This window comes from Pimephales promelas, chromosome 5 (assembly GCF_988280905.1).
Source record: "Pimephales promelas chromosome 5, fPimPro1.hap1.1, whole genome shotgun sequence".
NCBI lineage: Eukaryota > Metazoa > Chordata > Actinopteri > Cypriniformes > Leuciscidae > Pimephales > Pimephales promelas.
Window position 1 is genome coordinate 24,539,408 of NC_142773.1, and position 23,054 is coordinate 24,562,461.

General features: G+C 36.5%; 3 protein-coding genes across 7 annotated transcripts; all 3 read right to left on the reverse strand.

Moving 5' to 3' along the window:
- Nucleotides 1–659: 659 nt before the first annotated feature.
- On the reverse strand, nt 660–6,113 carry samd7 (sterile alpha motif domain containing 7). Its single transcript, XM_039654533.2, has 9 exons — nt 5,983–6,113; nt 4,698–4,814; nt 4,440–4,563; nt 3,724–3,848; nt 3,552–3,630; nt 2,509–3,197; nt 1,875–1,987; nt 1,679–1,789; nt 660–1,251 (listed from the first exon to the last, which is right to left on the reverse strand). The coding sequence occupies exons 2-9, from the start codon at nt 4,798–4,800 to the stop codon at nt 1,012–1,014; spliced, it is 1,584 nt and encodes a 527-aa protein (XP_039510467.2). The 5' UTR covers nt 4,801–4,814; nt 5,983–6,113; the 3' UTR covers nt 660–1,011.
- A 4,722-nt stretch (nt 6,114–10,835) lies between these two features.
- LOC120465146 (apolipoprotein D) lies at nt 10,836–15,387 on the reverse strand. 3 transcript variants are annotated; one of them, XM_089131171.1, is made up of 5 exons: nt 15,116–15,387; nt 12,346–12,480; nt 11,733–11,851; nt 11,469–11,557; nt 10,836–11,368 (listed from the first exon to the last, which is right to left on the reverse strand). In XM_089131171.1, exons 2-5 carry the CDS (start codon nt 12,463–12,465, stop codon nt 11,127–11,129), a joined length of 570 nt encoding a protein of 189 aa, XP_088987297.1. In that variant the 5' UTR covers nt 12,466–12,480; nt 15,116–15,387; the 3' UTR covers nt 10,836–11,126. The 3 variants fall into 3 exon arrangements, with proteins under 3 accessions (XP_088987297.1, XP_088987296.1, XP_039510709.2); XM_089131170.1 differs by lacking the exon at nt 15,116–15,387 and adding an exon at nt 14,332–14,466; XM_039654775.2 differs by lacking the exon at nt 15,116–15,387 and adding an exon at nt 12,570–12,639.
- Nucleotides 15,388–17,010: 1,623 nt separating this feature from the next.
- Nucleotides 17,011–21,484, reverse strand: LOC120465046 (apolipoprotein D-like). 3 transcript variants are annotated; one of them, XM_089131173.1, is made up of 5 exons: nt 21,351–21,484; nt 18,620–18,754; nt 17,650–17,768; nt 17,372–17,460; nt 17,011–17,280 (listed from the first exon to the last, which is right to left on the reverse strand). In XM_089131173.1, exons 2-5 carry the CDS (start codon nt 18,737–18,739, stop codon nt 17,039–17,041), a joined length of 570 nt encoding a protein of 189 aa, XP_088987299.1. In that variant the 5' UTR covers nt 18,740–18,754; nt 21,351–21,484; the 3' UTR covers nt 17,011–17,038. The 3 variants fall into 3 exon arrangements, with proteins under 3 accessions (XP_088987299.1, XP_088987298.1, XP_039510552.2); XM_089131172.1 differs by lacking the exon at nt 21,351–21,484 and adding an exon at nt 19,011–19,314; XM_039654618.2 differs by lacking the exon at nt 21,351–21,484 and adding an exon at nt 18,832–18,909.
- Nucleotides 21,485–23,054: the final 1,570 nt, after the last annotated feature.

Consider the following 23,054-nt stretch of genomic DNA (forward strand, 5'->3'; position numbering starts at 1 on the left):
CAAAGCTCGAATCATTTCAAATTGGTTTCTTGAACATGACAATGAGTTCACTGTACTAAAATGGCCCCTACAGTCACCAGATCTCAACCCAATAGAGCATCTTTGGGATGTGGTGGAACGGTAGCTTCGTGCCCTGGATGTGCATCCCACAAATCTCCATCAACTGCAAGATGCTATCCTATTAATATGGGCCAACATTTCTAAAGAATGCTTTCAGCACCTTGTTGAATCAATGCCACGTAGAATTAAGGCAGTTCTCAAGGTGAAAGTGGACAAGGACGGTATTAGTATGGTGTTCCTAATATCCTTAAGGACGGTGAGTGTGTGCTTACATATATATATATATATATATATATATATACACACACACACACACACACACACACACACACACAGTATATATACGTACATAACTAATTACAAACAACATTAGGTGCTACCCCCGAGTACAGCTTAATTAAAGATGCATTGGATTTGATGTTTACTTCTAGAAAATTACAAAAATCACAAAGGATTTAGACTATTCAGTCATATCATAAGTAATGTATTTTCATCATTTGTTGAAAAAGAATAGTGTATATTTTGTGATTTTTTTGTGTGGAATATGTTGTATTTACATTTACATTTTTAATTATTTAACATACCAATTCAACCAAACAAAGACCAAAGTAATTTATTTTACTTCACAGCAAAAAACACATGACAATAGAGGGTAATTCAAGTTTGAAGTAAAAACCAAAATACAATTTTAAAATAAAAAATAATAAGGACAAAATGTTTTCAATTGATTTGCTCATTTATTACAAAATATACATATAAGTAGAAAAATCCAGCATTCGACAGACTACTAAGTCTTTTGGAGTACATTTTGAACCTATTGCATAACACACATCATAATATATTTGTGATTTACTATAGAAATGTCAGTTTCTTTCTACCTTATGCTTTAGGTGTCAAACCGTAAAGGATTTTGAGGTGGGATAAAAAGAAGTCCAATATAGTTGTGCTCTTTCAGGTGGTCTCACTCATCTGGGTCGGTGAAGCAAGATTATCAGCTTCACTAACAGGCTCCGTAGATTTAAGAGCCTCTGTGTCTCTGGGGCTGCTGAGAAGCTCCACGCTGTGGCAGTTGAGGGGGGAGCTGATGTCTGATGATCTGTCCCCACTTTTCTCAGGTGGAGGCTGCAGGCCAGAGACAGCCAGGGGCAAGTTCATCATGTTGTAGAACATGCTACCCATCCGTCGGGACAACTAAAAAGAAAGTAGAATAATCGAATGAGTAAAAAGAGTTTGGTTAACTCTTTAAAAATCTTTTTTTTAAAGAATGCTCCACCCAAAAATGAAAATTCTGTCATCATTTACTCGCCCTCAAGTTGTTGCAAACCTCCATGAGTTTCTTTCTTTTGCTGAACACAAAGGATGATATTTTGAAGATTGTGGGGCACCATTGATTTCTGTAGTATTTTTGTAACCTGTCACTCCCACCCTCATTTTTTTAAGAAGCCTTTTTATTCAGATATACGTCACAACAGGAAAGAAAAGATTGCAACTTCTATTTGACTTAAAAATACATTTAATTTTCTTCATAAAACACTTTCATATTAACTTTAACCTGATTAACGTGCTTATTGGGACATTATGTTGAGAATCTTGTCCTTTTAAAACACTGTAACCCTACCTGTGATCGTATCTTGAGTGCCGGCCCAAGCTTTAGCCCAAGTGTATCCAGGAGGTGCTCCTCTGTAAGAAGAGGTAAAGTCTCTCCATCAATCATGTGGTCTTTGAATGTCTGAAGTGGATGACACACAAAAGAATAAGATTGAAAAACAGCTTTAAAATTATAATAACATTTTGTCATTTTACATTTCTATTACCTGTGCATATTCAGCGCAGCTTGGTATTTCACTGATAAAGTTGAAGACGTCATCAACTGTCCATTTGCGAATATCAGACATCTCTTCTCCATTAAGAAACATATTAGGAGGACCTAAATGCAAACAAAACAAATTAATAGGTAGCATTGACTGTAATGTGTCATCATCATCTTAATATTTCTTAAGAAAAATGTACATTGGCTCACAAAACATGCCTCACAAACAGCCAAAGACCTGTGTTGTAGTGTTGTATTGTTAGCTAGAAATATTAAAAAATTAATTGAAATACAGCTAAAAATAAAATATGAATATTTGACGAAAAAACAAACTTAACTTTTTAAAAAAAACCAAAAGTTAGAAATGGTGCCATTGTATCTAACTGAAATAAATAGTTAAATAGTTAAAAAGTAGAAGTTGAAGTACTAAACTGACTAAAACTAAAACTAAATAAAAAAATATTTAAAAAACAAACAAACAAAAACAAAAGCATGTAACAAAATGAAAACTTTATCTAAAATAAAAACAATGAAATATTAGCTTATTTAAAATTTGAAGAAATATTATAATAGTATATAAACAATACTAAACTAATGCTAAACACAACCACTGCATTTAAAGTAATTAACAAACACACCAAGAGGTAGAAGTCCATTTCCTGGCACGGGGAGCATGTAGGGCATCCCTGTGAGAGGGCCGGCGGCAGACGGGTACAGAAACTTTTCTTGGAAAGCCGAGCAAGGGTTGGAAATATCTTTGTCGCTGGCGCCGGCATTGCAGTTGTTGACTTCTGCACAACCCTCCTGTCCACTAATACATGCCTTGCGAATCCCTGGCTCTCCTTCCTGAAAACTTTTCCTACTGCTGGCTGAAGACAGCTCTGTTTCTACTTTGGTTTGGTGTGGTTTGTTGCTGGTGGCCTCACTGCTCATTTCACCTTTCCCTTCAACTTCCTTCTCCTCCCCCGATGCGCCTCCTGGACTTTGCTCGATGTTCTTCTCTTCTGATTGGCCTTTAGGGAGAGTGCTGTTGCTGTCTGAGCTCTTATGATTGGTGGCCCTCCTGCCTGTCCTGCGTCCTCGCTCCCTTTGCAGTGTGCTGATCTGTGGGTAAGGGCTTGACATGAGGAGACTGTTAGCATGCAGGTCTTCAAGTGTGGTGCGGTGGACGAATACATCATGACCATCCGGGAGTCGCTGACGGCCCCTGAAGGCCATTGGATTGGGGTGGATGCCCTGGTACATCATGGGATTCTCCATACCAATAAGACCCTTTTGGTGGGCGTTCTCCAACTCTTTTTGATGCAGGATAGCATTCATCTCCATCCTCATAAAAAAAAGAAAAAAATTTTTAATTACATTTATTAATAGCCTTGTATTGTACTCATATTTCTTACTCCAATTTTATATTGCACTGTAAAAAAAAAACATTTTCAAGATTTGTTATCACAACATTTTTTTCTTTTGTCAAATCAACTTAAATTATTTATTTAGTTCAGATAACTTATTATTTTAAGTTTCTGATGATTAAATCAATATCCTTCATTGTATTAACTCACTTTTTCTAGTTCAATCAACTTAAAATTTTAAGGCAACCAGGTTACTTAATTTTTTAAGCTAAACCAACAATAGTTTTTTTTGTTTTTTTTTTTACATAGAAGGCAAATACACAGAAATGTACCTGGCTATGTTCTGTTTGTGAATTAACTCTTGTCGTCTGGCAACTGTCTCCATGGTTTCAGTTGGAAGGAAGCTGTAACCTGGAAATTAAAAAAAGAAAATTTATAAAATTAGTTTGCTCAATGAGCTTCCCCTATTCTCTAAAATTAACCTGTATATAATTCCATTCCAACCTGTGCCAGGGAATCCCCTGCCTTGAATAACATTGGAGTTTTGGGGCAGAGGTGGGCCAAGGTGGGCACCCATGTGCATTTGTCTACCATCAGCTGATAGCATCTCAGTGGGCTGCACCAGTTCTCTGCAGATAAAGAGGATTCATTCATCATTAAAGTCCAGCTTACAACTTGTTTGACTTTATTCTGCTATCTAATATAGTTGTTTTTTCTACATTTTGTTGCAATTTTATTACTGTCAAATTGTATTCTTATTCATTTTATTTTTTTCTATACTTCCTGTTATTTCTATTAGCATGTCCTTGTTATACTCACACACAGTATAACAGAAGGACATGCTAATAGAAATAACAGGAAGTATTGCAACAGGAACATTTGAATTCCTGTAATGCAGTACTATTATTGTTCTTTACATTGCAGACATGATTATTGTACTCAGTTTGAAGAGAGTGTACACGGTCCTACTCGACCCACTCCTAGCGAGATTGAAACCGGGGCCTCCGGCGTGGGAAGCAGGCGCTCTGACAGGACGCTAAAGACCACACAGCCTTTAGCCTCTGTCGCCTCTTGAGGCCAGGGGAGTGAGGTTTACACACAGGTTTCTTACTGGTATGGTTCCATTACATGAGTGTACAGTAATAACTGAAAGTGTTCATTAAATCTCATTCTTAGTATTATAGATTCTCTTGCTAGTTTTAGAGTTCCTTCTAACTGACCTCTCCATGAAGCGGGGATCAAACTGCGCAGGAACACCCTGCAGTCTCTGCTGCCCCTGAGCCAAGATCTGTGGAGTCATGGCCATCTGGTTCCTCATCATGAGCTCTTGCCTTTGCCGTAACTCTGTTTCACATGCAGAGTAACAGATGAATGTGTCAATAATAGTATTCTCTTTTAGCCATTTAGTTCTTCAAGATTGTGATCAGCGCTAGTTAAAGTGTTTCATGGACTGTGCCACTTCCGTGACGAACTCTTACCTCCAGCAGACATTCCATTGACCAATCGGTACCAGTGTTTCTCATCTAGGGCACCTTGCTCTCCCAGCGCTGATATCTTCCTTAGCTGGTCACGTGGGGTCATGACACTGCCTCCTCCTTGAGTGTAACAAACATACACATTCTCTAATTAAAAAAAAAATTCTCTAATAAAAAAAAAAAAAGAAGTCAATGGGAAATTAAACCTTTTGGTTATCAACATTCTTCAAAATATATATTTTTTTGTGTTCAGCAGAAGAAAGGAGCTTATACAGGTTTGGAACAACATGAGAACATTCATTTTTGAATGGCCTATCCCTTCAAGTCTCATATAAAAATGTACCCTGACTATGTTGGTCCAAAGTGCAAAATGTAGAGGGGTTACAATAATGGCCCTTAAATTGTATGACTGTTACATTTTTTTTGCTTATTCTTCTCCTATTGTTTTCAACGGGATAATGGGCTCCATGCACGGCGGTATTTCCGGTGAAGGTCTAAGGATGCTGGATTACTTCTGCCGACCACCAGTATATGTTGTTCCAAACCTGTATGAGTTCCTTTCCTGTGCTAAACACCAACGAAGATATTTGGAAGAATGTTGGTAACCAAACAGTTGACTTTAGTATCAATGGCTACCATCAACTGTCTGGTTTCAAATTCTTTTAAAATATCTTCTTTAGTGTTCAACATAAGAAATAAACTCAAACAGATTTGGAACAACATGAGGGTGAGTAAATTATGACAAATGTTCTTTTTTGTGTGAACTATCCCTTAAATGTTCAGGCTGTCTGGAACTTATGGAACATTAACGTCATATAGAACGCTATATGCAAAAACGGCGCTATACTACGCACACGGCTCCCTTTATCGTTAATATAACACGCGAACCCAAGACGTTATAAATCCTTTAGCGTGAATATGACACGTACACCCTACCCCACACCTAAACTTAGCCCTCACAGCACGTGTTATATTAACGATAACGGGTGCCATGTGCGTAGTATAGCGCCGTTTTGTCACTAGCGTTCTATATGACGTTGAAGGATGAGAATGCGTTGACCTATTCACGGTCACTACTGAAATAGCACAGAGACAAATGGCATATTCACACACTAGTGTATAGCAATAGACAGCAATAGTGTTTTTTATTATCTAACAGTCCTACTAAAGATTTTCTTTTCTAGACAGGCCAGCGAACGACATTTAAGATTCAATAAAAACATTCCAAGAACCCAAACATCAATGGTATAAAGGATACAGACCAGCGTAATGAAATAAAGTAGCCTACCTGTTCACCTCTCCTTTGCTTTATCTTCACTCACTCAAGTGTAAGATATTTCTGTAACGTCGCTCCTTTCAGACTGATATAAAGAAACCAGATAGAGAGGGGAAATGTTAGGCTGTAACAAATTTGTCAACACCTTTGTTCCTCAGTAGTTTGAGATCTGCTGTTAAAATGATTAGTTTAGTGTAACAAGTATTTGGCTTTGCCCCTGTTGTGTAGTCAAATTTTAGAGCCAAACAAACATAACAATTAGGAAAATCTATTATATTATATTATATTATATTATAATATATTATATTATATTATATTATATTATATTATATTATATTATATTACATTATATTATATTATATTATATTATATTATATTATATTATATTATATTATATTATATTATATTATATTCTGATTGTCATGTAGGCTTATTGAGTGTCTATTTCTCAACCTGCACTGGAATAATAACATGGTCTGGATAATTAAATCTATAGAGATCTTTATTGCTGGATGATTCTCCTGTGCTCTGCTTGGGACTGCCTCTGTGCGCATTACCCGTTATGAGGAGCCGTTCTAATCTGAGTCCAGTAATCCTCCTGTTAGTCCAGCAGTCTGCCTGCGTGCTACATCTGCTGACCTGCATGTGTGCGGTCCTGCTGTCAGCCAACCCCCAAACTACCTTCAGGGCCCCTATTCCCCCCTCAGATCCTATTAGCTAAGTCCTGACTATACAGCATTTTAAAGGGATGTGTTGGAGGTAATCCCAGAGTTTAGAGTTTTACCCTCAGCAAACCTTGCCTGTAAGCATACCGGACAATACACCTTAAGTGCTAAGCCTATTAGCCTCCATTAGCCCCAGAGATGTCCTAAAAACACCTTGGGGATAAATCTGGGATACAATCGGTTTATGTGTTAAATGTGGTGCAGGGAGACACTCCGTCAACAGTGTTAAAACCCTGCCTGATGCACAAAAGAGTCTGTTTATAAATAAGGCATGATATTTGTTATATTTATTATCTATGAGCATATTTCTATGTATATCATTTTCAAAAAATACTTTTGCAAAATTCACATGATAACTTTTATCAAAAATGTACCTGCCAATATATTTTCAAATACTATATAGGCCTACTCACCATGGGGAAACCCAGGCTACCCACAAATATGAATTAATATAATTTGAAAATTCATAGACATATGAGACAATATGTTGATAAACACATGATTTTTTTGGACAAACAATGTTCTTCATATAAATATGACCACCTTTTGGAATAATAAATGTATTATTCCATCACTGTCAGACATGTGACAAGTGATGACATACTGTATCCAAGTCACAGACTTGAACTGGATGGATTTGCTTGGGACTAATCTCATTAAAGGAATAAATTAAGGGAAAACTGCTGACGACTTAAATCAAGCCTTGCATTTGGGTAGGTCATAGACAGTTATGAACAGAAGTGACAATGATGCGAACACTACCAACTACCTTATCCTTGATCACTTCTTTGGCACATGACAAAGAGTTAAAAGGAATAAAGATGGTTAAAATTAATTGCATGTTTTAGTCAAGACAAGTCACCCTTATTTAGACATTTCAGATTGTTTCAAAGCAGCTTTACAGTGATTAACAGGAAAACGATTCAGTGAGCAACAGTGTCATTATTCAACTGAAATCAGTTCAGTGTTGATTTAAAGTTCAATTATGGAATGGGTTCAATTTAGCTAAAGCATTGCTCTGCAGGAAAAAGCGATGCCATCGTACTGATGACTTCACTGTTCTATACTGTAAAAAAACGTTTTCAAGATTTGTTATCACAACATTTTTTCTTTTGTCAAACCAACTTAAATAATTTATTTAGTTCAGATAACTTATTATTTTGAGTTTCTGATGATTAAATCAGTCTCCTTCATTGTATTAACTCACTTTTTCCAGTTCAATCAACTTACAATTTTAAGGCAACCAGGTTACTTAATTTTTTTTAAGTTAAACCAACAATAATTCTATATTGTCCAATGAAACTGTTGCACACCATTGCAATGCATCTACAGTGAAATGAACATGTTTAAAATACAATCATCCTTAAATTTTAAAAAAATTCAAAATCACACTATAGACTCACCTCTGAATGTCGGCCAGAGAAATGGGAATCTGTCCAGGCTCTCAGTCAGGAAGTAAATATCAATACATTCATTCCAAATATGAAAAATGATTCCAAAATGAACACAAGACCAGAATCTGTAACAAGAAGGAGTCAACAACTCTCAGGACTCTCAAGTCTTCAGTCCTGCCGCGGGTGCCTTGGCCAACAAGTGCCAGCTCCTTGTCTTAACTAAAAAAGACCTTTAATTACAGATTCATGTTATCTCTATTAGCTTGGCTTTATCTGCCTACTTAAGCCCCCCCCCTTACCTGACATCACTATGATCTCTCATCCAACTGCATGCAGGACACTCTGAAATGTAATTAAGAGCACTGCCTAAGCGCAGTGGCTAAACCTCTTTCAACATTTACCTCAGTAATCCCCTGTTAGCACTTTAAGACAGAGGGTAAGACACCCAAACGCCCAGCTTCCTTTTCCGTGGAAAAGACAAAGTCAATTGAAACCAAGCAGGATGTGCATGTGCCTTTCAAGTGCAACTCATATAGAAATCATTCTCATGGTGTTAATCAGAGACTATATCAGGTTGCATTAATTGGGCGCCTGCCCCCCTGACTATGTTGTGGATGATCATGTGCTCAGACTGGTTAATCTGACAGTTTGTGCTCACCACCCGCTTACAGCATTGTCTGCATTTCCCAGACTTATATTTTTTAACACTGAGAGGATCAGGGAGAATTAGTACAGGGATAGGTGTGCGCACAATTGGGCGGCATATGAGCGTTTTGCTGGATAACAGATTCTTGGGGACATGCAGAGATTGGCGGCAAGTGTCCACCTCCCGCGGGGATAAGCTGACAGAAGGCTAATAAAGCTGTTTTGCTGATTATTATAAATGACCCCACACACCACCTCCGGTGCTATGCAGAGCTTTGTAAGAAATGAGCAAACAAATGCTTGTGAAACCGCAGGAATCTCAAGTGCTTATTGATGACATTATAATAGAATAGCATTTAAGCAATTTAAACCTGAGGCTGTGAAAATTACAATATACAATGTAGACTATTTAAAAAAAGTTTGGGGTCAGAAATTGATGCATTTATTTAGTTAAGACATTTATAATGTTACAAAGATTTTTTTTTCAAATGGGCTGTTCTTTTGAACTTTCTGTTTATGAAAGATTCTTGAAAATATGACAGTTTCCACAAAAGTATTAAGTGCCTTATTTGTTTCTTAAAATGTTTCTTGAGCATCAAATCAGCATATTAGAATGATTTCTGAAGAATCATGTGACTAAAGACTGGAGTAATGATGCTGAAAATTCAGTTTTTTGTCAGAATAAATTACATCTTTAAATACTTTAAAATAGATTATTTTATATGGTAATTATATTTCACCATATTGCAGTTTTTTTAATTATATGCATATATATATATATATATATATATATATATATATATATATATATATATATATATATATATGCAGGCTTGGTGAGCACATAAATGAAAACATTTTACTGACAAAAAGAAAAAAAAGGAAAACAAGTTTTTCCATTATGAAGTTCTGCGAAATATTATTTATAAAAATGATTTTGACTCACAATTCAACACAAAAATCAGATTTTTTTCACACATAAAAAGACAAATTAAGTCTAATCAATGCTAATTTAAAAAGATATATTTTGTACAAGTCAGGTTTGACTAAACACTCCTCTACAAACAATATCTACAATAAAATTCTGAATGAACCTAGATCTTTAGCATTTTTTCACTTTTAAAAGACAAAGATGTTTTCTTTTACACGATTATCACAAATTATCTCAATCTTTTTGGATGAACTTAAATTTCTACATTGTTTTAAAAATCCAAATAACTACAAACCAATTTGGCAAAAAAATAAACAATGTATTCACCTTAAGAATGAGTGATTTTACTGTGTGAAATGTCACTGAATTACTGTTTTTTTTTAATCTACTCAAAACTGAGTCAGATGATTTGCAGTGTGGACTGCAATGAATCATAATTTGGTGTGCTTGAAAAATAAACGTAACACTCAACACACAACATAATTCAAACATCAGATGTTCTTGTTGGTTGTCAGTTGGGTGTGTTTGCATGATTAGATGAAAACGTGGCACTTGGACTCATATCAGCCAAAAAGAGAGAATCACGAATAAAGTGCTTAAACTTTGAGAGAGCAGAGAATTAAGACATGTAAACCACTAATTTAAGAATCTATGTGGAGTAAGCTTTTTAAGAGGGATTTCTGCCCAGCTTGTTTGTGCACTGTATTATAGAGTCACAGTGGGGCAAAGGGATAACGAGGGGTTTAACCCCAAAACAACTCTGTTTTGTAAAGTCCAAATTATGGTAAAGGATAAGAGAACTCTCCATTGAAATTAAACAGATAAATAAACAAACATCTGATAAATAAACACAAAGTGTAACCACAGTGATAATACATGCCAAATACAAAAGACCTGTGACCTCTGCCTACAGAACATACCGTTGTTAGCATATGTTACCTGCAGTATGAACTAAGATGTCTTTTAGACAGATGGATATCCTGTTTTAGTTTCATAATAATACATTATGAGTACGACACATCTCCTTTTTAATTTAAAGAGGCCGCTTCAAAATGGGTTTCTCACAGACGCATATCAGAAAAGGGGTAGAAAAGGGGCCTGTGGAGCTATAATAATGAGGAATTCAGACCCAAGCAAGACCCAAACAAATGACAAAAGGCAGCGTTTTGATATTTTGTCCTTTATTTAAAGTCTTATCTAAAGTCTTTGATTTAGCACACTGTACACATAGATATTTCCTAGATAGCATTCAACTGTTTTAAGAAAGAAAAGTTGCATCAGCAATGGATAAATTAAACTAAAAGCTTTAGTTTACATTGCGACCTACGATTCAGAAAATAATTATTCACATTCTCATGCCACAGACCACCAATTAAATATGTTGTGGGAATATTACTGAAAAACAATAATGTAAGAAATATTTAGACCACAACACATCTCAGCTCATTATTCAAGGCTGTATTAAGGCATCACACTGCACAGTTCCGGTGTCTGGTCGGTCTCAGTAAAAACACCAGTATTGATGCCTTGGGAATTGAGGATGTCTAACAGCTCAGAGATGGTCTCCTTGGGAAGTGTGCGTGTTCTGCTCATGATCCAGGAAAACTCAGCGTGAAAGAGACCGGCGAAATCAGAGCACGAGTAAACCAGGGTGTACCCATCATAATCAGTAGCCAGCACCCAGTAGGGGGCATCGGGTGCACCTGAAAGAGAACATCATGGAGAACGCAAATCAAAGATTCGGAAATAAAAAAAAATAAAAAAATAAAATCATTCTGAAAAGAATGATTTGTTTAGACTTACCTTCAAAGAAGCTGACTTCAAGTTTGGCAGGCTCTGATGCATCAACAATCTTGGCAGTTCCCTCAATGAAGTTGACAGTGCCATTAGCACTGTGAGGATGTACAGAGAAAATAAATGAAATCTATGGATTATCATTCCATTTGTTTCCATTAGATCAGAATCCATTTTATTTGATTTGATATTTTATATACTAGTTATATTCTGAATATTAACAAATTATATTTTATTTAGCCTATATTGTACTATTTTCTCATCAATACTTACAGTAGCTCATCATTTCGAACAAGGACAATGCCGTCACTCAGAGTGTAAGTGGCCTGGCAGCACTCGCCCAACTGGAACGGGGCTGGAACCTTCATGATCTCATACCATCTGCCCATGTACTATAAAATAATAAAATTATGTTAAAAAAAGTTTTGCAACAGGTTTTTTTCCTGTGATAATACAGGAAATTTTGAAGCTGAAAATGAAGTTTCATATGAACAAATACTAATATTTTACTATTTCTGCTACATTTGTTGTTGTTGTTTTTTGTGTGCTATCAATATGGGATTTATTTTATGTTGACAAAGTGGTTCATAATGATGTTCCTGATACTAAAAATGTAAATATAAAGATTAAGAAACATTAACAAAGTAAAAAATAAAGAAAGAAAGAAAGAAATAAAGAAAAAAAACAAATGATTAATAAGACTTGGTATATTATGCTTTAACTCATCAGAATATTTTTTTATAAGTTATATGAGATTCAACTCAAATTTTTTAATCGTCTGTTTAATGTAATTGAAGTTGAAATTAGTTGTACAATTAAGTTAACAGCCAGCAGCTAATCTCAAGTATTCAGGTGGAATTTTGACAGTGTATAAGCAAAAGTTTACCCTTGCAGGATCAAAGTTTTGCTGAACAGGAGGTTCTGGACATTTTCCAGAGCTGATGGACTGAGCACTGACCGCTAGCACGGACAGAAAAGTCAGAGATAGAACCTGAAGAGCCTGCATTCTTTCAGCTTGAACCTGAAAAAACAAAAACACATACTTAATGAGGATAACAAGAAATGTTAAATAAAGGTTGGACAGTTGTAGATTCAAAGCAACCATATTACCTGTTTGGACTCAAGAGTAGAAGGTAAAGAACAGTGACAAAGTTTAGTATATATAGACCTTTACATCTTTTGGTTATATCACTAACTCCACCCCCTTCAACTTAAAAAATAAATAAAACCTCATTAGAACAGGTTTGGGGAACCTGGGCATCTGCTCAAACAGATGTTGAAGGTTAAGTAAACACACCTTGAGTTGAACTTCACAGAAGAAGGTGATCAACGAATCACGGGTAGCTTTCCACATCTTTGAAACTAAAGCTTTAAAATGAAACTCAAAAGGTTTCCAAAAGAATTCATGTGTAAATCAGTATTTTAATGACCAATTATTTAGCTTATTTTAAACGATTGTACATTTTATATAAGAAAAAATTATATATATATACGTATATATAAATATATAAATATATATATATAAAAGGGTAGCAATTTATCATTTAAAATGTAATTCAGCACCATCATTGTGCACATCTGTGATTTACGTTTTCCTGAAGAAACTGCCTGAATCCATCAAGCGTTATAGTTTTACAATTTATTTATGTTGGTTTAGGATAAAGCATTTTGCTTTCAAGTCTTATAACTTTATTCTCATTACTCCATGAATTTGTATTTTATGTTGTTCACCTTCAGGGTAAATATTGTTTTCCTTTTTATAGAATTAAATTACACCCTTGATGTTTAAACATTTTGGACTTTTTAGTCTTTAATAAAGGTTCAAAACTTTGAAAATAATGGTTTAGTTGGTTACCCGATATATTTAAATAAAAAAATAAAAAATTGGCCAATGTATCAATAAAACTATATTTTTTTTAGTTAATCACATTATATCCATGAAGTTATTCAATGTTTTTCCATTCATCCTTTAGTTATGAAACTTGTGTCCTCAATTGAAGGTTGAGCCCCACATCATATGATCTTATCACACTAGTGTTGTTTGAGTTATTACAATGTTACACCCCATCTAGGGGAAAAGGGGCAACATTATACAAACACCTGCAACATGCAAAACACACAACACGTGAGGATATGGTCCATATGAAAGACACGTGTTGGGGGAACCATATGGAAAAGGTTTGCTAAAAACACCTGTGATTTTATGTTCCAACAGAATATTGTAAGGGACATATATGCTGCAAAAGCCACATATATAAATTGCATAATATATATTTTAATCATGTCATATACTGTCGAGACTTTGAAGCTACATTGAGATGGACATTTGAACCTTCTTAGAAAATTTGAATTTTTGGTTACCATTGAAGTCTGTGTAGAAAAATCCTAGAATGTTTTCCTCAAAAACCTTAATTTATTTTCGACTAAAGAAAGAAAGACATGGATATCTTCATCAGAGTAAATTATCATGTCTTTGCATTTCCCTTTAAAGTTTTCTAAATAAAAACTAAAAATACTATTCTTAACCTGTACAAACATAAAACTTTCCTTAAGGTATTCTTATGCATATCACCACCAGAGTTTGTCACATATACAAAAATGTATTCTGGCCAATTTTCAACATTTTATTCACTGTTCTAGAAACATGTTTGATGCAACTTTGTTAAATCGCTGTAACCCTCCAAAAAAAATTTTAATTTTATACTCTACTGACTGGAAAATATCTGCCCATCACCTGTCCAACATCACAGCCACAAGAAGGGAACACAGATTCTTCCGGCGGCTGACTAGGGAGATTTCTTAAGGTGGGTGTCTAAATTTATTCTTAAAGGGTTAGTCACCCACAATGGAAATTCTGTCATTAATTACTCACCCTCATGTTGTTCCAAACATGTAAGAATTTCTTTCAACTGTAAAATGTAAAATGACGTCAACTCATCATTCTCAATAAAGCAGTGATCTCAAACTCAATTCCCGGAGAGCCACATGTCTGCATTTTGCTCCAAACCTAATCAAACACACCTGATCCAGATCCATTGAGCTAATCAAGGCCTTCAGGATTGCTAGAAACTTCTTTACACGAGGTGTGAGTTCGAGCTAAACTGTGCAGAGCTGTGGCCCTCCAGGAATTGAGTTTGAGATCACTGGTATAAAGGTAGGCTACATCATTATGCTGTGTTCATATGTATAGGCTTAAACACTTTGAATCCATTCGTGCGTCGCAGGCAGGCTCATTTTTTTTAGTATTGCGCAAATTGACGGCAAAGTTAAAATTTTTCAACAGTATTTTTTATGCGCGTAACATGTCTTTGCATTGACTGACGGTAGAGATCCACTTTTGCGACACGACTGTCGCGACGCCTCCCCACATTTGTAGCTACTTTGATGGGCGTTCCTCAAGTTTACCACTAAGGACATGGTTTTGACTTTAGATTTCCTTTCTGTGGCTTTGGAAATGGTAGTTGAATAGGCTGTCAATGGAGGGACAGAAATGTCTTCATTAAAAATTTCATTAAAAATAACTTCGTTATGTGTTCCGAAGATGAACACAACTCTGGTTTGGAACAACATGTGGGTTAATAATTAATGACAGAATTAACATTTTTGGATGAATGAAGTCTTTAATTTACTTGGAAATGAGTAAATTCTTGTCTTACCAAAATAGTTTCTTGTGTGACACAAATTGTATTAATTGTGATCGATCTGGTTTTGTGTTGTGTTGTCTAGAGAACCAGCACTCCAGGATTTTTCGAGAAAGTTGGATCTGCACAGCCGTTCCTGCTCTATGAAACTCTACAGTATATACTGTTAGCAACTGGACACAACTGATCCACTTGTACCCTGCGACTGATCCGCTCGTATCCTAGAACTGTTCTTCATCTGTTGAATGTTGTTGACTCGAGCACTGCTGTACTGTTGCAGAGTCGAAGCAGGTACTGAATCAACTTCACTGACACAGGACTTACATTCACTGACATGTTCAGGATTTGAAGTATCACAGACCATTTGACAGAAATGCCTATATTGTGCATTTATTGTTTATTTTAAAGGTTAACCTATGATGTAAAGGGGCTTGTTTGTTATTAAAATCAATAGTTTGTTAAAACCACTGTTTGAATTTTGCCTTTTTTTTTTTACTTTACAATGAACAAAATTCTGTATTGTACAATTTCCAAATTTGCAAACTTCATATAAGTCATGTTGGTCATCTAAACATGAAATCTGTATGACACACTTTTTATAACAAGTATAAGAAAATGACACAAAATGTGTATAAATCCAATATGACTTTAATTTGACTAGCATATGATTCAATATAAGAACTTTAAATGATTTGTATATGAATTTGAGTTGTTTTCTAATAAAACCATATACCATTGCATATGTTTGTCATGTAAAACTCATATGATTCAACATAAGAACTTTAAATGATTTGTATATGAATATTGTGTGTTTTCTACCACACCATTCCATACTTTTGTCATGTACAACTCATATAAGACTTTTACAGTATTCATACATGACACAAAAATCCCCTATAAGTATCTATTTAGTATAAAGGGGCCATAATCGGTCTGATTTTGAATAGGACATGTATTGGTCTTGCATGAAACACATAAGGCAATTCTGGCCAATTTAAGTAAGAAAGATATATGGTTGCTGTATATGAACCATGCTGTTTTTTTTTCCATATGGGTACCCCCTTCCCTTGCTCCTAATGGGCCCATGCGTAGCTTATACAATAGTAACATACAGGACTTTGAGAAGAGGGACAATAGAAAGTTCCTCAGTTAAATCAGTGCTCATATCCCACAAAAAAATAGTTAATTGGTTGATTGAGACTTGATTAAGAAATACAAATAAAAGCTATGAAGAAGTGTCACCACTTGTGCAGCGAAGCGTTTGATCAGACAGATGAGCAATGAGATGTAAATTCATCATTAAAGCAAATCGCATCAGTTTATTATTCCCTCATGGTAGATTGCATGATTTCGTCCGTGGGTGGGCGTTTGACTCATGAACAATAATCACGTTTTTTGGATTTGCCCAAACTGATTTGCCGAAATCTAAACGCGGACAGTAAAAAGGATTTCCCGTTTGCGGTTTATTTATAAGGAATTGCATGGACTGGGTCCTCTAGAAATCTTTGATCTCCTTTCAGCCCACCATAATGTTTTTAGAAATCTCAGGTCAACCAGTAGTAACAGCTGACTCCGAGGACACGTCTAAAATTGAAAGGAGATCGTGCCTTTTCTGTGGCCGCTTCCCAGCTGTGGAACAATCTGCCATCTTACATAAAGTCTGCACCTTCATACATTGATTTTAAATCATTGCTTAAAACCCACTTATTTACTACTGCTTATGGTCATAAGCGGCTGTAATGGTATTGCATTGTTTTGTGCATTGTTTATTTGTGGTTTTATGGATACCTGTTTAACTTTTGGCAAAGGATGCATTTCTTGCAAGAGTATAGCCTAAAAAATGATTCAATAGCTAGTTGAATATAGGTTAACTTAAATGTCAATGAAAAGTAATTAGACCACAACACATCTCACAGTAGCTCATTATTCAAGTCTGTATTAAGGCATCACACTGCACAGTTCCGGTGTCTGGTCGGTCTCAGTAAAAACATCAGTATTGATGCCTTGGGAATTAAGGATGTCTAACAGCTCAGAGATGGTCTCCTTGGGAAGTGTGCGTTTTCTGCTCAAGATCCAGGAAAACTCAGAGTGAAAGAGACCGGCGAAATCAGAGCACGAGTAAACCAGTGCGTACTCATCATAATCAGTAGCCAGCACCCAGTAAGGGCCAGGAGGAGCATCTGAAAGAGAACATCATGGATAACTCAAATCAAAGATTTGAAAATAAAATCAAATAAACCAGCTAAAAAAAAAAGATTTGTTTAGACTTACCTTCAAAGAAGCTGACTTCAAGTTTGGCAGGCTCTGATGCATCTACAATCTTGGCAGTTCCCTCAATGAAGCTATAAGTGTCATTAGCACTGTGAGGATGTTCAGAGAAAATATATTAGGTTAATTTAAACCATTTTATAAGAAAGTGCAAAACTCTGAATATTCTGAATGTCAGATTCCATGTTATTTATTATTTGTAAACATACTCAATATATTCAGAATATTAACAAATGTATGTTATTTTATTTATATTGCACTATTTTCTCATCAATACTTACAGTAACTGTTCATTTCGAACAAGGACAATGCCATCACTCAGAGTGTAAGCGGCCTGGCAGCACTCGCCCAACTGGAACCGGGCTGGAATCTTCATGATCTCATACCATCTGCCCATGTACTATAAAATAACAAAATGATAAGAAGTTATGCAACAGGATTTTTTTCCTGTGATTATACAGGTAATTTTGAAGCTGAAAATTAAGTTTCATATGAACAAATACCATTCTACCATTTCTGCTATTTAATTTTTGTTATCAATATTGGATTTATTTTGTATTCCTCTTGGCTTTAGTGCAGTAAAGTGGTCATAATTATTGTAGTATAATTTTTGCTCCTGATACTAAAAAAGTAAATATACAGATTGAGAAACATTTACAAAAAAATAAATAAATAAAATAAAAATAATAAATTATAATCAATAAGTCATGATAACTTTAACTCATCAAAATAAGTAAGGAAATTTTAACTTTTTTGTAAGTTATATGAGATTCAACTCAATTTATTTTTATAAGTTGAAATTACTTGTACAACCAAGTTAATAGCCAGCAGCTGACCTTAAAGGGATAGTTCACTTTGAAATTAATTTTTGATATGTACTCGTAAATGTAAGTACACATTGATGGCCTAAGACATGAAACGAGCGGTTTGTGTGAGAAAACGAACAGTATTTATATCGTTTTTCTTTTTACCTTGTGTACCCACAGCCATGTCCAACACACAAACCGCTCGTTTTGCGTCTTAGGCCATCAATGTGTACTTACATTTACGAGTCATTAAATCATGTTTCATTTTGACCCCCTAAACCTCCATTATATGACTGATAGACAACAACGGTTTGACCGAAAAATATCAAAATTGAAAATACTGCAGAAACAAAGAAACCTACATCTTGGATGCCCTTGAGGTAAGCTAAAACTATCCCTTTAATTATTTAGGTGGATTTTTGACAGTGTATAAGCAAAAGTTTACCCTAGCAGGATCAAAGTTTTGTTGGACAGGAGGTTCTGGACATTTTCCAGAGCTGATGGACTGAGCACTGACCGCTAGCACGGACAGAAAAGTCAGAGACAGAACCTGAAGAGCCTGCATTCTTTCAGCTTGAACCTGAAAAAACCAAAAACACATACTTAATGAGGATAACAAGAAATGTTAATTAAAGGTTGGCAAAGCAATCACCTTACCTGTTTGGACTCAAGAGTAGAAGGTAAAGAACAGTGACAAAGTTTAGTATATATAGACCTTTACATCTTTTGGTTATATCACTAACTCCACCCCCTTCAACTTAAAAAAACCTCATTAGAACAGGTTTGGGGAACCTGGGCATCTGCTCACACAGATGTTGAAGGTTAAGTAAACACACCTTCAGTTGAACTTCACAGAAGAAGGTGATCAACGAGTCACGCTTTCCACATCTTTGAAACTTAAATCTTTAAAATAAAACTCAAAGGGTGTCCCGAGAATCCATGTGTCAATCCGTCAGTATTTTAATGTCCTATTATTTTGCTTATTTTACATGATTGTACATTTTATACAAGAATTAATAAAATCATTAATTTTGTGACAGAACACAACACATAAAAGATTTAATTTGTGTGAATGCGATAATCTATGTCCCATTTCTGTCACGTAAGCACATTTTAGCCATAAGAAATGTAGCCTATTATCAACAAAGTTTGGGAGCAGCATGTTCAAATAATTGATCCAATTAGCACATTATTCCAACCAGCTGTCGACAATCAGTTATCAACATATCTATCCAATCAGCTTGGAGACCTTTTTAAATCCTCATGAGAACCAATCGAGGATAGTGGAAGCAGTCGTGGACTTTATAACTGCAACAGGATTAGCCCTCTGAGAATGGTGGTGCCATAAAACGATACCGAGACTGAACTGTGAGAGGCAGCAACATGCCGTAAGGCATCTAGTCTGCCGGAAAGCCAGAAGAAGAAGAAGCTTGGAGACCTACTCATTTGACACACCAATGTTCCTTGACAGTTGACAGTGACAGTTTTTCAGCATCCCCCCACACCCTCATACTTGCCTGGTTGTGGTGGGCAGATCGAGGCTTTGTGAAGCAATGAAACAGTTGTTGAACCAAACGAAATGTGCCATGATGTGTCGAGGGCGAGGCTTCGAATTAATCTGACACCCTTCTCCACCGTGACACTCAGAGGCCGTAAATGGCCTCCGAAACTCATTCGAGACGGATTTGAATCCGATCACTCAAACCACTTCAGGAGGTGTTATGGGGTCAGGGGATCTCTGGATAATCTGTAATTCATTTGTAATTATAAAACGAAAATACCTTTCTCTTATGAGAGGTTCTCTCAAATTGCATAAGCTAGCTTACGTGGGAAAAATTCATCTTTTCTGAGATATTGAAGCCAAAACATTATCCTTAATTTTTGTATCCATTGTCAACGCAGTGCAGCAGCTGCAGACCTTGAGCGGGCTAGCAAGCAAGCTCATTGGTTGCTCTGTGGCAAACTGCTGCAGCCTATAGACAAACTCGAGTGAACTCGCATCAAATTAGAGGCACTTACACCGTCATTGCATCATAGCTTGCCAGAAAGGGCATGGCTAGAGTGTATATAAGTGCGGTTTGTAGGCCACATCCCTGATTTTCATCTCTTCAGCGAAGCTCTTCGCATCTCTGAACTGCAGATGCCACCTTGCCATTGAGGGGCATGTAGCGAGCCTGGACAGTGCCTGAACAAGCCGGCAGTCTTCACCACCTTCAGCCATCCTGCGAGCTACGCCATCCGGTTGACGTCTCCTTTTTAGAGCATAAGTTCCAAGTGAACTTTACAAAAGATCAAGCGAGTGTCTTTTTAAATATGCCTCGCACCACCGGCGGCTCATGCCACACCCCTCTCAGCACCGGAGACCGCCATCTCTTCTGAAATCTCTGCCCGGGACTGGAACACGCAGAGCTCGCTCTCACCAAAGGCGGATGTGACCTCTGCGAAGAGCTTCTGTTGTCGACCCTGCGGGCTCGACTCGAAGCGTTTAAAGCTGACCCCTCTCACCGACGCGCAACTGCTGCTCACGAGTCGCATTGCCGTCGTGCTGAATGGGGGACGCGCCGCTGACAGCTATGCCAACCGCGGCTAGCTTTCTTTACGTTACAAGAAAGCTACCGCGTGCACACGCTTGACCGGCAAATGGGGTAATAGTGTGTTAGTCCCACCAAGGCCGGACCAGTTCGCTACCATTCGACCAGTTGGCCGAATGGTATCAGCGAGGAGTGACTATGGGAGCTGTATCTCACCAAAAAGTCATCTCCACAGATGCGTCAAACACGGGTAAAAAAGAGGCGTAAAGCGCTCGTTGATGCGAGTTACAATCACGCAGTGTGAATGAGCAAAGACGCGATCTGAGAGAATCGCCGACAAGTCGCCGACGCCTGTGAGATATTTGGCTTGCAAACATCTGGACCTGTCTGCCTGACCTGTCGCAGCGTGCTAGACAGAGTTTTTGGCGATTTTTCCTGTTGAAAAGTCATGTAGAGTAAAACCTGTCGCCGATCCATCGTGTAGAGTGAACACAGCAGCGACTGAATGCTGGCCAAGATAGTCATGCAGTGTGAAAAGAACAGCGAACAAACTACTTTGAAAATCGTGCAGTCTGAACTCGGCAGAAGTCGCAGACGCTTAACACTACAATCTTCATTAAAAGTAAAGAAAAGAAATGGTCTTACCAGGGCTTTGCTGATTTTGAAATTAGCCGATGATCAATAAAATGCAGCTCATATCTGTTACTTTCGGTGACGTACACTCCATAGAGTGCCGAAGTGATGACGTCACTTTGTAGGACAACTAGGGAAGCTAGCGGCGCAAATGGGTTCCCTCGATCGAAAAGCTATCCCAGATAGCACAAGTCTATTTGATGTAATATTTACATCCGGAAGACGTATTTTAAAGAGTGCTTGCTCATCTGCAATACGTCTAGGACGTCCCTGTCAGATGTCAAATAGACGTTTAGAAGATGTCTTTAAGATGTAATGATTTAGAATGCATGTTAAACTGACATCTTCTAAACATATTTGTCATCTGAAGACGTCCTAGACGTATTGCAGATGAGTAAACACTCTAAAATACGTCTTCCAGATCTAAACTACCTATTGGTTTTCATTAAACTGAGAAAAATGGAATTATTGACGATCACTGAGAAATGGTCTATTTAAACTGCAAAAAACATTTATTATTTTCAAGGTGAACAGGATTCATTTGCCTCGATCCACGCTGAAAAAAACGTCTAAATGTCACATTTTTAATGAAGCAGCCTAAATAGTCCACTTTGGAAAATGTGTAGATGTCACGGTTTAACCCCCTCAAACGTGAAACTTACACGTCTGCGTTAACACGGCACGCTCCATTGGAGAGATATCCGGATGTTATTCGCCTCTGCCATAACTACCTATTGGTTTTCATTAAACCGAGAAAATGGAATTTTGTTTTATTTACGATCACTGGGAAATGTTCTATTATTTAAAATGCAAAAAAACAAAAAACAAAACAAAAACCATTTATTATTTTCAAGGTGAAAATGATTCATTTGCATGGATCCACGCCGAAAATGTGTCACGTTTTTAATGAAGCAGCCTAATGAGTAAAATGTCTATTTTTCCGGCGTCCCCCCAGCTCCTCGTTTAAGCAAAAGGTACGCTAAAAACAACGTATTACATCGATGTTAAACCACGTTAACCGAGCCATTCCACCGAATGGGTGACATTGTAAATCTTCAAAAATAAACTTTCATTTTATTTTTTTTCAACATTGAATCTATTACTACACACATATTTAACTATTCAAAATGTGCATTGGTCCATCTCAGGCAACTTTATTTAATTTTTTACAAGGTTTCTAAGCAGACTATGGGCGCATTCTCAGTCCTGTTACCGAAACTCATGTGCCATTTAAAAAGCATGTTTAAAAGCATGTCTATTAATTCCTTTGTTTTCCCCACAAGAAAGTGTTTATTTTAAAGACATTGTTGGTTATATGTTCAAATAATTGATATTTGTGACAAAAAGGTGTATTTTAATATAAAACATATAGCCATTTTTTTCACTTTAAAGAAAACCGAAGCCTCAAGTTTATAATTTTTTTTAATAATTTAATGTATTAAACAAATGTATAAATGATGGACCAAACAAAACTGTTGAAAACCGTGGTTTAACATCAATTTTTTAGAAAAAGAAAAAAAAAATAGTAACAGGAATGAACACTTGGTTACAGGAATGAACATTAGGTAACAGGAATGAGTGTCTAAATGAGTGTGTATGAGAGATACTGTACATGACTGTGTGTGTATGAGAGAGAGAGTGTATATGATTATGTGTGCATAAGATTTCTGTTGAAGTGATTTACTATGTGCTAGAAGTACTTCACAGCGAAGGAGG

Excerpts from the sequence above, each read along its gene's own strand:
- LOC120465146 (XM_089131170.1), bottom strand. Across the intron at positions 11,558-11,732 it reads GTTCGAAATGATGAGCTACT|TGCTAATGGCACTGTCAACT; the intron begins GTAAGTATTGAT and ends ACATCCTCACAG. Across the intron at positions 11,369-11,468 it reads TGAAGTCAGCTTCTTTGAAG|GTGCACCCGATGCCCCCTAC; the intron begins GTAAGTCTAAAC and ends GTTCTCTTTCAG.
- samd7 (XM_039654533.2), bottom strand. The coding sequence starts at position 4,800 with ATGACCCCACGTGACCAGCTAAGGAAGATATCAGCGCTGGGAGAGCAA. Across the intron at positions 4,564-4,697 it reads CAATGGAATGTCTGCTGGAG|AGTTACGGCAAAGGCAAGAG; the intron begins GTAAGAGTTCGT and ends CATGTGAAACAG. Across the intron at positions 1,252-1,678 it reads CACTCAAGATACGATCACAG|TTGTCCCGACGGATGGGTAG; the intron begins GTAGGGTTACAG and ends CTTTCTTTTTAG.
- LOC120465046 (XM_089131173.1), bottom strand. The coding sequence starts at position 18,739 with ATGCAGGCTCTTCAGGTTCTGTCTCTGACTTTTCTGTCCGTGCTAGCG. Across the intron at positions 17,769-18,619 it reads AAAACTTTGATCCTGCTAGG|TACATGGGCAGATGGTATGA; the intron begins GTAAACTTTTGC and ends GTTATTTTATAG. Across the intron at positions 17,461-17,649 it reads GTTCGAAATGAACAGTTACT|TGCTAATGACACTTATAGCT; the intron begins GTAAGTATTGAT and ends ACATCCTCACAG.